This window comes from Hippoglossus hippoglossus, chromosome 8 (genome assembly GCF_009819705.1).
Source record: "Hippoglossus hippoglossus isolate fHipHip1 chromosome 8, fHipHip1.pri, whole genome shotgun sequence".
Taxonomy (NCBI): Eukaryota; Metazoa; Chordata; class Actinopteri; order Pleuronectiformes; family Pleuronectidae; genus Hippoglossus; species Hippoglossus hippoglossus.
This window is the reverse complement of record NC_047158.1, coordinates 3,903,520-3,918,442: the sequence shown is the minus strand read 5'-3', so window position 1 is coordinate 3,918,442 and position 14,923 is coordinate 3,903,520. Positions and strand designations below refer to the sequence as shown.

General features: G+C 41.8%; 1 protein-coding gene and 1 long non-coding RNA gene across 5 annotated transcripts in view; both read left to right on the top strand.

The window, feature by feature from the left end:
- LOC117766876 (potassium voltage-gated channel subfamily C member 1-like) overlaps positions 1-14,923 on the top strand; it is a 69,233-nt gene that overhangs the window by 34,259 nt on the left and 20,051 nt on the right. For all 4 annotated transcript variants that reach the window (XM_034594291.1, XM_034594290.1, XM_034594289.1 and 1 more), the window contains exons 2-4: positions 360-491; positions 1,240-2,101; positions 5,327-5,539. In XM_034594291.1, coding sequence (XP_034450182.1) covers positions 360-491; positions 1,240-2,101; positions 5,327-5,539 — 1,207 coding nt within the window. The remainder of the gene's footprint in view (positions 1-359; positions 492-1,239; positions 2,102-5,326; positions 5,540-14,923) is intronic.
- LOC117766946 lies at positions 8,010-10,907 on the top strand. The gene is made up of 2 exons (XR_004614794.1): positions 8,010-9,660; positions 9,747-10,907. It is a non-coding gene; the product is annotated as an uncharacterized LOC117766946 (long non-coding RNA).

Here is a 14,923-nt window from a genome sequence, read left to right as displayed (position 1 = left end):
CTCTCTCCCTCCCTCTATCTCTCTGACTGTGCCGTTATCAGTGGGATTGCAGCAGTCAAGACATTTGCGCTGAGTTAAACAGCATTTGTCCTCAGTGTGTCATTGCCGCCCCCTATCTGCAGCGTGTTGGCATAACCACTGCTTTCCACATACTGCATTGGCCCAAACCCCTCCTCCTCCATCAGCGATCCCGTGAACAGCAAAATACTAAAGACAAAGGCTTATACTGTCCACAAAAACCGTGTTGCCCCTGCAGTGTTGGTGTGCAGGTGTGACAGTTCCCTGCTCTTTTTGAGTAAAACAAGGTTCATGTGCAAAATCTAATATTTCCCTGTCTGTTTCTCTCTCTCTCTCTGCAGTATGTGGCATTTGGCTCACTCTTCTTCATCCTCCTCTCCATCTCCACCTTCTGCCTGGAGACCCACGAAGCCTTCAACACCATCTACAACAAAACGGAGAATGTCACCATCGGCAACGTGACACATGAGGAGGTACGGGGACGTTTCTGCCTCTTGGTCCGTTAGTCTAAACAATGTGAATGTGACACTCCAGCAATTTGGAGCAGCTCTTTGATAAAGATAAAGTGATTTGTGTGGTACAGATTAAAAATGAATGAAGGAGCTGCAGAGGCTAAAATATCCATACATTTTTTAGAACCTCGTGGATCAACCTTGAGAAATACTCTATACTACATATCCCATAATGCAATTATTAGCATCATTTTGCTAGACCCTCCTTGCAAGGTCAATGTATCATCTCATACATCACCAAAGGAGAGATAACCCTTATTGCAAAACCACATTTCTTTATATTACACTTGACAAAGCTCCTCCAGATCCACATAAGTCATCATTATATAATTGTTTTCACAGGCTGAGATGTACTTTTCATAAATAATAAAGTGACATTTAGAATAGTTTATTACATTCATTCTGCAGGGACCATGTCCGATAAGCATTAACCTCATATGAATGGAAAAGATGTATTGTTACAGATGCAGAATGGATGTAGGTGTTTAGGTGGAATTTAGGATTGACCTAAAATGAGTTATGTATTTTTAGTTTAGAGTTGCACTGAATTTGTGACAAACTGGGACTATAAAGCATAAACGCAAAAAACTGTTACCTGTGGAACATTGTATTGTGCCCCCAGGCATATAGCCTGTCCTGAATGAACAAATAAATGAGTAAGGGCCTGATAAACACAATTAATCCTTTATTTTTTTGTTTCACCCTGCAGATAGTGTATGAGGTGGTCACAGATGGCTGGCTGACATATGTGGAGGGCGTCTGTGTTATCTGGTTCACCATTGAGGTGATGATGCGCGTCATCTTCTGCCCTGACAAGGCAGAGTTCTTCCACAGCGCCCTAAACATCATAGACTTTGTGGCCATTGTGCCCTTTTACCTGGAGGTGGCCTTGAGTGGCCTCTCCTCAAAAACAGCCAAAGACGTGCTGAGCTTCCTGCGTGTGGTGCGTTTTGTCCGTATCCTGCGTATATTCAAGCTGACCCGCCACTTTGTTGGTTTACGGGTCCTGGGCCACACTCTGCGGGCGAGCACCAACGAGTTCCTGCTGCTCATCATCTTCTTGGCGCTGGGCGTCCTCATCTTTGCTACCATGATCTACTACGCTGAACGCATTGGTGCCGACCCAGATGATCCAACGGCCGCGGCCCACACCGCCTTCAAGAACATCCCCATTGGCTTCTGGTGGGCTGTGGTGACCATGACCACACTGGGCTATGGAGATATGTACCCTGAGACATGGTCGGGAATGCTGGTGGGTGCCCTCTGCGCCTTGGCTGGTGTGCTGACCATTGCCATGCCTGTGCCCGTTATTGTCAACAACTTCGGCATGTATTACTCCCTGGCCATGGCCAAGCAGAAGCTCCCCAAGAAGAGGAACAAGCACATCCCCCGAGCGCCACAGCCAGGCAGCCCTAACTACTGCAAGCCAGACGCCCTAGCCATGGCAACCGCCTCTCCTCACAGGCTGATGGGCAATGTGCTCGGGCCGGGCATGGTAGGATCTGGCAGCATGATGGGTACTGGAGACTGCCCATTGGCACAGGAGGAGATCATTGAGATCAACAGGGCAGGTGAGTGATTGAACATGTGTGGATGGGAATGTTGTGTTAATATGATGTAACTGAACAACAGCCTTTCAAATACCAGAGTTTGAATTCAAGGTCAGCCTCACATGCCCCACAAAGCAATGCTGGAATGTCATATGACTTATTGACAGCAATGGATCTGCTTGTTAGAGGCAAAACAAAAAATCTGCACAAATCATTCAGCCTAAATTCAAAATTCAGAGTCAAAATTTGTGGTGGAGGTTTCTGTTTATCTGTTATTCTATTATTTTCAGATAATCACTCATTTACTGTAATAAGTGTCATAAAATATAATAAAATACCAATCATTAGAGGCAAACATGTATTTATTTATAACCTGTATTGTGTCTTAACCCTAACAAAACCAATTGTAAACCTTGAATCTCATTGATAAAGTCATTATAAAATGGCGTGAATTTCAGTTGGAGCATTAGAGTGTTGTTGTCATTGAGCAGTAGAGGTCATGTGCCTTGAACGGCTCATTGTTTTACACATGGTTTGGAATGGTTCAAAAACGGATTTGTTCTTCAGATCAGACGTCTCTTCTTCTTTACTCTAATACTTACAGAATTCCAAATTCTAAAGTTAATCACTGGAGTGGCCTTAACAAGATCATTATATAAAACTGTCCAAGTTTCTGACCCTCCCGCCAACCGGAGGTCAGATTTTAAGCACTGTGATGATGTGAGACTTGTGTATCTAAGAGGGTTTGAAGCTGTAAATAACTACTGATGTCCTCGTGCTTCCTAGAGTGGAGTACACTAAAATAGATTTTAATTTACGATGGAGCGAGAAAGCTGAGAAAAAAACATGACTTTCTCTTGACAAATCCATCTCTTTCTTGTCCCAGCCTGATGCTGCACCACCAAGGCTGACATGTTCTGATAATCCTGGATGGGGTCTATAGCGCTTTACATTATATTCTGACTGCTGAAACATTGATCCAGGCCATCTCATCCAATGTCTGCTCTGCTGTTTTAATAGACATGTCCATCATCCTCTCTCTCTCTCTCTCTCTCTCTCTCTCTCTCTCTCTCTCTCTCTCTCTCTCTCTCTCTCTCTCTCTCTCTCTCTCTCTCTCTCTCTCTCTCTCTGTGTGTGTGTGTGTGCAATGTGTTCGTTCTGGTTTTGCATTTTTCGATGTTAAGCCTGTACATCCGTAAAATGCAAATGTTTCCCATGAAGAGTTGGGTCAGGGTATCAGGATATGAGTTGAGATCAGAAGCAGAATAAACCACAGCATCGACGGCCGCATGTTTTTCAAAAGAAAAAACAAAGCTACAATGGCTACAAATCATTGGTAAGATCATTTTCAGCACCTCAGAAGCTGAGTAAACATTTTAAAAAGTAATCTCAACTGAATGCTGTGTGTTTGAATTTAAATACAACTGAATTTGTTGAGCTGAAATACTTGACTCAAAAAGAAATATGCAATGCAAGTTATGCAATTCCAAATTTCATGTTTTTATTTTACCAACTACAATGTCACTGCAGCATTGTGGTTAAAGCTGTAGTCTTGAGGCAGCTCTATATTTTTGGAAGAATTGCCCAAAGGAACATTAGCTTTCCGTCATTTTGACAATATTGCTGACAATGCAGCCATTTTGTCTAAATAACCTTCATTTGAATTGTCAATGGACAAAACCAATGTCGTTGCCATGTTTTCTCTCACATTGGATGCATGAGCGGTGCGCTGTGGACATCTTGCTTAGCGTATTTTTATTCGAAAACAATACCAGTTCTGCAGCTGGCACGCAGCAGACATGCTCCCTGTGTGAACAACAGATGCTTGAGACGCAGCAGATCAGTGACGCAGTTCTGACGCGTAGCAAACACACCCAGTGCGGCCCAGGCGTCAGTGTGAGCACCACGTTGTGGTCGGGCAGTCAACCTGTAAAGTGTGAGCATAAAAGTCGCATGTTCAGTGGACATATTGAGGCGGCGAATATAACACCTGCTAAACATAATCACAGGAGTGTTTACATGGATGTAGACTATGAAGCAGGCTCCGTTCAAATAATGATGATGAATAATGATGAATAGAGATAATCGAAGAGCTTCGATTATCATGTGCACACACACCTTTCCTACGTCATTACAGGGAGTCTGTTTCAAACGTTTCTGTGACTCTCCTCATGCCTTGACTTGCCAGCTGTGAGAAAACAGAGAAGGATTGTATTTCTCTCTCTGGCTCTCTTTGTTCATTTGTTACATAACTATTTGTAACACTTTTAATCTAACCAACTGAGCGCAACACTCTTATTGTCTTTGTTAGGACAAGGTCAAAGTGGTTCTGATAGATCATAAACCCTATAGTCCCTAAAGCTGCCAGTATAATCCATCCCAAACAGCAAGTCAGGTGCTGGAATAGCGTCAGAAACCAATTGCTGTTGTTCTATATTTCATCAATATTGATAAACTAGATGGTTTCCAACATAATCTGACCCTCGTCCATGTATAATGTGTGCATGTTTGTGTTGTCTTTCAGTGTGTGTTTGTTTGTGTGTGTGTGTGTGTGTGTGTGTGTGTGTGTGTGTGTGTGTGTGTGTCCACTGCTCTGTTGAACAGTAAGTCATATCAGATTAGATTTGACAGCTGTGTTGAAAGCTACAAGTACAGTTTCCCCTGTAGCCCTTTCCTCTTGTGTGCGTGTGTGTGTATGTGTGTGTGTGTGTGTGAGTATGCAGCCTGCTCTGCTGCAGTGTGTTGGTCATGTGATCAGGATAACTATCACAAGGCACAAACCTTCATTCACATGCCCCTCCTCCTTCCTTCTCCTGTCTATCATTTCTCCTCTCTCTCTTCTCCCAATTTAATTTTCTTTTTGCCTTTGAATCCTTTTTTTTTTTCTCCCTCTCCTCTTTTTCCTCCCTTTTTCCCTGCTTCTGTTTCTCATCTCCTAATCCCTTCTACTTGTCCTCCTCCGAGTCGCTCCTCACCACCTCTGGTCTTATCTCCCTTTTCCATTTTTATTGCTTTTATGCTCTCAACCTTACCTTCCCCTCTTCTCTCAATACCCTCCTCCCCACTCTCTCTCCTGACCATTAATCTTCCCTTTCTTCAACTCCCCCTCCGCCACATTCTCTCTCAACTTCCTTCCAATTGGCAATTCTCTCAAACTGTTGTTTCCTCCTCTCATTTATACATCTCTTATTCCGCCTGCAGTCCTCAACCTTGATATTTCTCTTTTCATTTCTGTTTTTCACACAGATTCCAAGCAAAATGGTGAGACAGCGGCCAACACAGCAGCTTTGGCCAATGAGGACTGCCCCACCATTGACCAGGTGCTTGGGGACGAGCGCAGCCCAGCCACCGGGGGCCTCGGCTCCACCACTAGTCGTGAGCGTTACCCACATGACCGGGCCTGCTTCCTGCTGAGCGCGGGGGAATTCCAGCGCACAACGGATGGGAACGTTCGGAAAGGTAGGAGGGCGGAGGGGGGGAGGCGGAGGATTGAGTGTGGAGGAGGAGGAGAAGGAGAAGGAGCAGGAGGAGGAAGAGGAGGGAGAGGAGGAGGGGTGGAGGGAGGGCAGTACTTTAGTGACAGCAGTGGGCTGTCTCTCGATGCGTGGTCTTGATTGATATAAACTCATAGTGTGTGTAGCGAGTAAAAATATATACATATTGTACATACATATGTTCCGAACACAAATATCCAATTACATACTGAACATGCACAAATACAAAGGCTGGACAATAATAACTGAAGCCCCACAATATAAAAAATGCATTTCTCTGGAGTCAATGATGTCACTACCCCTCAGCACCTATCTGTCACGCACACACAAACTGATGCAGAAAAAGCTGATGCAAAAGCACACACACATACTGTACCATACAGACGACGTAAAATATATAATGTATAAATGTATTTCAAAATAAAGGACTCAAAAAAGCAGTAATGACAAAAAAACTCACATCCCCTCAGACACTCTCTGCTGTCACACTAACACCATGTCAAAGGCTCAGTCATACCTTCAATCTACAGCTGTAGTAGAATAATTCCCCTTCATGCATTTATCCTGCAGAGGTACTGCAGAGGTACTGCAGAGGCTGCTGCAGCACTACCATCCGCACTGATATGCAAGTGACTGGATTCGCTGTAGTGCAACACAAACGTATTCATGACAGATTTCTGTCTTTGATTTTGTGAACTGTCGTCAAATCAGGTTATATTGGGATTTTGCACTGAGGTGGATCCACAGTCACATGCGAGATTACACCGGTCTCCCGTGTACGCTGTATTCTGTGTTCACCACAGCTGATACAGTTCTTTGTGTTAAACCTCATACAGCTGAATCGGTTTCATTTCAAAACACTGCCCTTTAATGGGATTATTATGTTACCTGTATTTTTACACACAGAGAGGCATCAGGAGTTTTTCAATTTTTTAACTGTCTACAAATCCCCCCCCCCCAAAAAGACAAAAGGAGACAAGCATCAGCACCACCGATCCTTTCTGGTAGGTGGTCCGTGTGTCTGAATGTGGACACAAATATCTGAAGATTGTCTTGATGACTTCACAGACCTTGAAATAGCCAACATGCAATATATGAAATATTAATACCACCTATGTAAATCATTCAAACTTATATAGAGCTCACATATGAAAACAGTAATAAAGCAAATTCAGTTTTATTTTAAGAAAAATATTGACAATAGAAATGGTGCACAAAATATAATCCAGTTTATTATTGACACAGTACGACTTTATTGCAAAAAAAACAAGTAGGATAAACACAACGTTTTTTGACTCCGCTCTGCACCATAGCCTGTTTATAAAAAGCTCTGCACACAACGTCCAGCACACAGGCAATAACAAAGTGATAGTTTATTGTAGAACTGTTTTATTTTATGATAAACATGGAAGGCATATCTCGAGAGCCCGCTGCCTTTAGGCTTCAGACTCGCATGTATTTTTTTTATGGGCCCAAGGAAGTGCAGTGTGAAATTTGATGCGATTTGGACCTGTGATATGTTCAATATCAATAAAGTTTGAATAAACAGGTGACCAGCATCAATCAAGTCTCTTCTTTTTCTATTCATCCTTAAATCTAGAGGTGAAAACAAGTTGACCTGGGAAAACATGTTCGTGAAGTTGTCTTCTTTTTCTCATCTTTTGTGGGACACTGTAGTTTTTAACATACATTAGTGAAATCGTATAGAGAAGGTACTGTTTGTGTGTGGCGTCCCGACGGCCCCCACCTTGACCAATCAGCTCCAAAGGTTGATCTTTATATCTTTATAATAACAACAATAATGATGCTCTTTTAATGGGATTTGATTAGTTGACAGTAAGAAAAATACGAAATTTCTCCAGCCTCTTTGTTTAAAATGCTTACATCATGCACTCATCATGCAATATTTAATAACACATTAAACACATAAATATTTCAATCTGTTTCTGAAATGAAACCCTTCATGTGTAAATCTTAAGTTGTTTGAATGTAGTCTGGTAGAACAGATGGATCAGATGAATGTCTGTCTGTTCTCAGGCATCACCTCAGGCTTCTTCATCGTCATTGTCTGCTGTCTCTTCCTCACTCTGTCACTCTGTTTAATTCACTGCAGCTTATTTTTCTGACATGATTCTTTAACAGTTTCTTCTGTTTCTCTCTCTCTCCTCCCTGCACTACACTCTAATCTCTGCACCCATGTTTACTGTTCACGCACCTCGTCCACTTGCTCCTTGCATTTTTCCTTTCGCCTGATTCTCCTTCCCTCCTGCTTCATCCGCGCCTCCGTGCTCGCCGTATCTTTTCCTCTAAATTTCCATTATATTCGTCCATTTTCCCGCTGCCATCTTGTCTCCTGCCCACCCCAAATGCTGATACTAAAATAATTCTCTTCGTTTTCATATATGACCCCCGACCTTTCACCTGTAACACTCCTCTATGCTACTGTATTTCCCCTGATCTACACACACAAACACACTCCAAAGCACACACCCATACACACACTGACGTCTCAGAGTCCAGCAGTGTGACATCCTTCCTGGGAGAGGAGTGGTTCAAGCCGGAGGGGCCTCTGCTATAGCATCCCACCGCCTCATGGATCAAACCATAGAAACACAGAGGTAACACTGTCAAGAACAAGAACAAACAAAACTAATTAGAGGAAACTGGACTAGACTTTTTTTTATCAGATTAGAATAATTCAGACTTTATTTGATAAAAGTAAATTAGAGAAGATTCCAGTGGACTACAGTAGACTAGATTCAGTTAGACAAAGCTTAACTAGATTAGACTAGACTAGATTAGCAGTATTTGGAGTAGATTTAACCAGAGTACATCAGACTAGATTAAACTAGAGAAACTATTAGATTATTGCATTGTTGCTTTACTCTTAGAATCAGTTGGATTCATTCAATATGTTTCATTTATCAGATGAGAGAAAAATAGGAAACAGAAGACAAGAAAAGTTGAATCTGACAGGAGGAAATCAGTGTATTGGAGTAGATAGATACATGTACAGTTTCTCTACACCATAGGAAAAACAACACCATGAAGCTGAGAAGCGCTCCACCCCCAGTAACAACATCAAGATCAGGAAATACATCATAATGCCTCATAACTCACAACCACACACACACACACACATCTTTACATCATTGCACCTTACACAAACACACACAGGCGTGTGGTAAAATGTGTAAAGGTACATGCAGGTTGCTTGTTATAGTAATTTTAAGTGTGGTTCAGCATCATACTGTGAATAACAGTGGTGCGTGGTGGTGGGAGTAGCTTATGCATGGTGTGTGCGTGTGTGTGTTTTGCCCATACAGTACAAAATCCTTATATTATATAAACTATACTATACTATATATACAATATTTTGTATTGCTTATTGTTGTCAGCAGCGTTGATTAGTTACTAACTACTATCATTAGCCTACTTGCTATACTGCTTCATCTTATCACTGCTCATCTGTATGTAGAATAAAGCTCAGTAGCATTTTCTGTCCTATATCCTACGATACTTCCCCTTGTACAAATAATATTGTAAACAAATATTACACACCGGACACACACACACACACACATATTCTTGTACTTATATTTTATTGAAGACACTCGTTGCCATAATGCATTCCCTAGCCCATTACCCTAACCTTAACCACCAAAACTAAATGCCTAACCCTAACTCAAACCTAAACCTTATTCCAACCCACCCTAAAACCTTAGTCTTAACATTCTAACAGTCCATTGAAAAAGTGAGGACTGGTCAAAATGTCCTCACGCTGTATTGTCTATGCTTTAAATGGTCTTCACAAAGTTATAAGTACAAGTACATTTTAAATGTCATCTAAATGGTCTGTATTTTAGTCTTGTTGACCACTCAAAACTCTTTACAGTACAGTTTTGCACACACACACACACAAGCACACTGATTTCACACAGATGCATCTCTCTGCGCCACTTTGTAGTTCTCTCCATACCGGCAACTGGACACAAAACTGCTCATCACCTATAGCTGACTTACGTGTAAAATTGCGGCACATTAAGATACTTGTCAGGTTGTGCACGCTGAGTACAAGCACATACTGTAGAGGGTACAGAACACGGGTATTGAGAATGGGTGCTTATTTAAAACTGAAAAAACAGGTCCACACATTAGAGGTTGGATTGAAGTTGTATCCTATTTGTCTGCCTGAGCTCTCACTGCTCAAGACCAGAGTATTCAGGTGGGGAGACATACACAGCTGAAGCAGAGACGACACGAAAAACTCAGAGCAGTTGTCAGGCAGTGTGTGTTCATGTGTTTTTGGGCTGTAGCTTTATCAAGAGGGCTGATGGGAGGGAGTGAGATGTATGGGTTGCATATACATTTCAAAGTGTACCCTGCTCTTGATAGCTTTTCCAGACTTACCAACCTTAGCTTCAAGTAGCACTGTAGAGGTTTTGTTTGATCAAATTAAATTACTTGTGTGCTTGTAGAAAATATAATATTAAAATATGATATCATATAATGAAATAATAATCTACAATAAAATAGTAACGCACGGCGAAAACAGTGCTAGTGGACCAAATCTAAACGACAAAGCCACTTCCTGCAAAAGGAATCACACACACAGACACACACACACGCACACATAACTGGACACAATGTGTGACTGCGAGCTTGGCTGTGTGACTCAATGCATGCCTGTGTACTGTTCATTAGCCTATTCACGTGGGACAGAGATACGCCTCTTTCACACCGACAGTACGTTGTATCCAGCAGGGAGAACAGAGTTGGTCTGAAGGTTAAAGTTCACAGTGTGGATCCATGTCTGATGCGTGCTGTTGTTGTTGTTATTGTTATTTTGTTGTTGTGTTACTGTCTCCTTCCCCAGGTTGTGTCAGGTCATGCGTTTGTACGTTGGCTCTTGTTGGTCTGTGTTACACTGTCCATCTGTCTGCCTGTCTGTTTTCTCCATTATTTTCTTCTTTCTGTGTTTGTTTCCTGTCTGTTCGTCCGTCGCACTCCGTGTGTGTGTCTGTATTTTGTGTGTAGCTGTCTTCCCCTCCTCTTGCTCCTCCTCCTCTTCCTCCTCCTTCTCCTCCTCTCACCTGGTCTCCTCTCACTCTGGTACTAACAGATAGGGGTTTGGGGGGTGAGGGCAAGGAGGTGGGGGGGTGGAGGTTTGCCAAACATTCACTGTCACATTTACCTCTTTGAAAGCAGCTTTGGTCCAAATGGGCCAGCGGGGGCTAATTCCCATTTGCTTTCAACGAGATGGTGCTGGTTCCTGGTTTGCAGATTTGCAGATCTAAGGTCTAGTAAGTTCTCATGGTACTATTGAGATCAATCAAAAAAACTAAAACTGTATATGCACTGAAACACTAAGGATAGGGAATAAGAGAGAAAGAATAAATGGGGATCTATTTCAACGTTTTTGTTTCGGGATGGGTGCCAGAGTGAAAGTGACCGCTGCACACTGGTTGGCTCTTTGCCGCACCAGGAGAGTGAGAGCTGGTTGGTCGGTTGGTCAGTTTACCTTTGTCTTCTCCTCTGGAGCTGAGCTCAGGTCAGTTCTTACAGCGCAGCACGCAGAGAGCAGTGTTTTGTCTCACAGCAGACTCGGCTCCATGGATTGCATAATGGGCTCAAGACGATTGGAAAGAAACAGCTTTGTGTTCAAGTATGATTTCCCAAAAAGTTTAAAAGAAAAAGTTCCCATTGTACTTTGAAACGAGCTGAGCTGTGTGGGCCTCTCTGTCAGGCTGGGCTGGAACACTGACGGCTGTAGAAGGGCTTCGAAGAGCTACGTTAGCTATAGAGACACCTAACGGCTTTATTTCAAATACAAAGAGACACACAAAAAAACAGGTTTCTTTGACAGACCAGCTGATAGATGAGCAGGCAGGCAAAGACAGACTAAACTCTCACCCCCCGAAAAGACACACACGCTCACACACACACACACACACACACCCTCAGGTAAGTGTAAGAACAACTTCGAAGGGCTATGGTGACGAGTGTAGTGGTGGCAGTGTTGGCTGTGCTGTGATGGCCTCGTAGCTTTCTGTCTTTCTGCACTCTCAAAAACTTTAAAAACTTTGAATCCTGTGGAAACAGTTAAAAAAACCAATTAGCTGACAACTTGTTTGAGGAAAAAAAATCTGTGCTTTATTTATCTTATGCTTGTAATTTTCTTATATTTGCAGTTGTTAAGTCTCTTAGCGAGATAAATAATGCACACCTCCAGTCGCTGGGCTTTTGCTTTAAATGTGCCGCTGGGCCTTTCTTCCAATCCATCTGTGGAACCCCTCTTTCCTTCCTCCCTGCCCCTCTCTTGCTGACATTATTACAGAACCCGCTCTACTCATATGGGATGAATAACAGATCTTAATGTCACTGCTGTCATTAGAATGCAACACTTTCAGATCTGTGGCTGTGAAGGGCGGGAAGAACGGAAGACTTGAGCATTTTGGAGGCATTTTGAAAGGGCAGCATCCCACTGGAACACTCCTTTTCCCTGCTGTGTAACTTTCTGACTCGTCTCCTGCCTAGTCTATAAGCGACTTATAGGGCAGGGGCGCAAGCTTCTACTTCTGGTTTGTAGAGCCTGAAATAAGACAGAGAAAAATGACAGTGATGTCATAAAAACCCTCTTTACTTCGCCCCTGCCAGAGGGATTGTTGTAGCCTAGTATGCTTTGACCTTTTGATGATCCTGGCTCAATATGGGCTCGAATTGGGGTCAAAACATTTTGAGTTTGTAAAGTGATCACAAATAATTAGACACAAATAATTAAACACAATCCACCTTGAAGGTGTACTGCACCTTTCAGGCAAAAGAACCAACTGCCTTCTGATTGGACTCTGCTTTGCGATTGGATTGTCATTGTCCAATCAGCTTAGGTACAGATTTTAGCTGACATCAGCATCTTGTGTTGATTTGTTCATATAACATATAACTATACACTACATAATCTAAATATTAGTGACCCTATTTTGACCCGATAGCTCGAGGGTGCAAGTCACAGGAGGTCAAATCTATCTATCTATCTATCTATCTATCTATCTATCTATCTATCTATCTATCTATCTATCTATCTATCTATCTATCTATCTATCTATCTATCTATATATCTATATATCTATCTATCTATCTATCTATCATCTATCATCTATCATCTATCATCTATCTATCCATCTATCCATCTATCCATCTATCCATCTATCCATCTTTCCATCTATCCATCTATCTGTCTTCCTACCATCCTGGTGTTGAAAATGTGCTCATTTTTTAAATAGTTTTTCAACATTGAAATTGTTATTCTTTCGGTTTAGTGTGTTATTTTAGATCCTTTATGCCTATTTTATCAGTCCAAATCATTCTGTCTTACGTTCTCATCCTTTGATCATTTCCCCACCATCCCTCCTCTCTCTCTCTCTCTCTCTCTCTCTCTCTCTCTCTCTCTCTCTCTCTCTCTCTCTCTCTCTCTTCGCTCTTGCTCTCCTCATTTTCTCCTTATCTCTGCTGTTGCTACGGAAACAGTGGACAGGGGAATTCTGGGACTTGGTGCAGCAAAGCATTTTGGGTCAAGGCTGGTTGTTTGATTGCATTATTGATTCATATCGATACAGTGGGCTGCATTACACCAACCATCCAGTGAAGCCAAGGGGAAACAAATAAATGGTGATACAAATTAAACCTTTTGTGAGGTAAATGATGCCAATGTGCGAAGTACAGGGTCATAATCGACTCCAGAACACACAAGACAGTACCAAACAACAGTCAGTGGGGATAAGGAGAAAGATGTGATTACTGATGCGTGGAAAGCCAAAACAAACCATAAGAGCTGTAGGTAAACCACTTGTCTACAAAATCAGTAAACCAGCAATCTGGGCTGTTTCTCATATTCATTCATATTTATATTCAATTATTAATAAAGAGCAGCAAACTCTATTTGCCCCCTTAATTGGAGTGTGTGAATTTAAATAAGCCACTGTGGCAAAAAAGTAAAGTCATTTTCTCACTATCTAAATATTTAAAGGCCCAGTGTGGTTTTGGGGCATCTAGCGGGGATGTTGTATATTATAACAAACTATCCCAGCTCTCCCCTTAATGTAGGAGAATCTATGATGGCCTTCAGGTAACATAAAAACACTAACGACAAGACTTTAGAGCCAGAGTTTGGTTTGGCCATTCTGGGCCACTATAGAAACATGGAACATGGTGGACTCTGTGGAGGAGGGCACAATGCTGAATCCAAGGTAACGAAAACACAATGACTCTTAGTTTCAGATGATCAGACACAATACTATATTCCATTTCTGCCAAAAGACCCTCCTCAGTCATACCCACTGGTTATTTAAGAGGGACTCCTGTCACCTTCCTACAGAAACAACAAACCAGGTCATTGCTTTTTAAAATGAGCAGCATTTTCTGATCCATCCTTGGTTAATTTAAGGCAACTAAAATTATTAAGGAAAGAATTATCTTGACTAAATAACAGCAGCAATATTGACTGTTGGTAGTTTCTAATTTTTTGGACAAACAATTCTGTGACTGGCCAAGTGTCCAGAGGTTTGAGAGCAGGTGGAGTTCACTCTACACACCACTAGTTCCTTTATTTTGTGTGCACAGGCGAGCACAACACCAACGCTTCCCAGGAGAGAGTTACCAATAGGTTTTAAGATTTATCAAGTCAAAGTTCCAAGACGTGGGCATTTAGGGAATAAATGGAAGGCAACTGGGGTTAGGCTCTGGCAGCAAGGCCTTTACCCAAATATAAAGTCAATATGGCGATTATCTTTTGCTATTCATGGTTTATGTTCAGTGTAGCTTTTGCAGCAGCACAGAAAAGAAAGTAAAAGCAGGTGGTTGAAGGGCGTCTAATGTCCCATCATAGCCCAACAATAAACATCTATCTTTTACTAACAATAACCACAATCTTTGTCTAACCCTGAGTTTTGTTGATGCCTGACCCATCACTGAGATCTTCACCAAGCAAACAGGAAAACTTGACATAGTGGAATGATTTTGATCTCAAACAGCAATGTGGACTAGAAGAATCTCAATCAACTGAGTGGTGTCTGTATGATGATTCAAGTCTTGTTGAATACCCTTTTTCAATGTAGAAAACCAGACGGACAGTACAAAACAAAAGTTACCATTGAAATGAGAATCCAGAGGAATTTCAATACGTTTTCCGTATATGAATTAAAAAGCTAAATTCTAACATGAAAGATGGACAAATTAAATTATTTTAATTGTTCATGCATCTGCAGATTCCAACACTGTAGCTTTTGATTAGTAAAACTGTGTTATCCACTATTCAAAAAGTACTTTTTTCAGAAGTTGAGTCAGTTGCTTA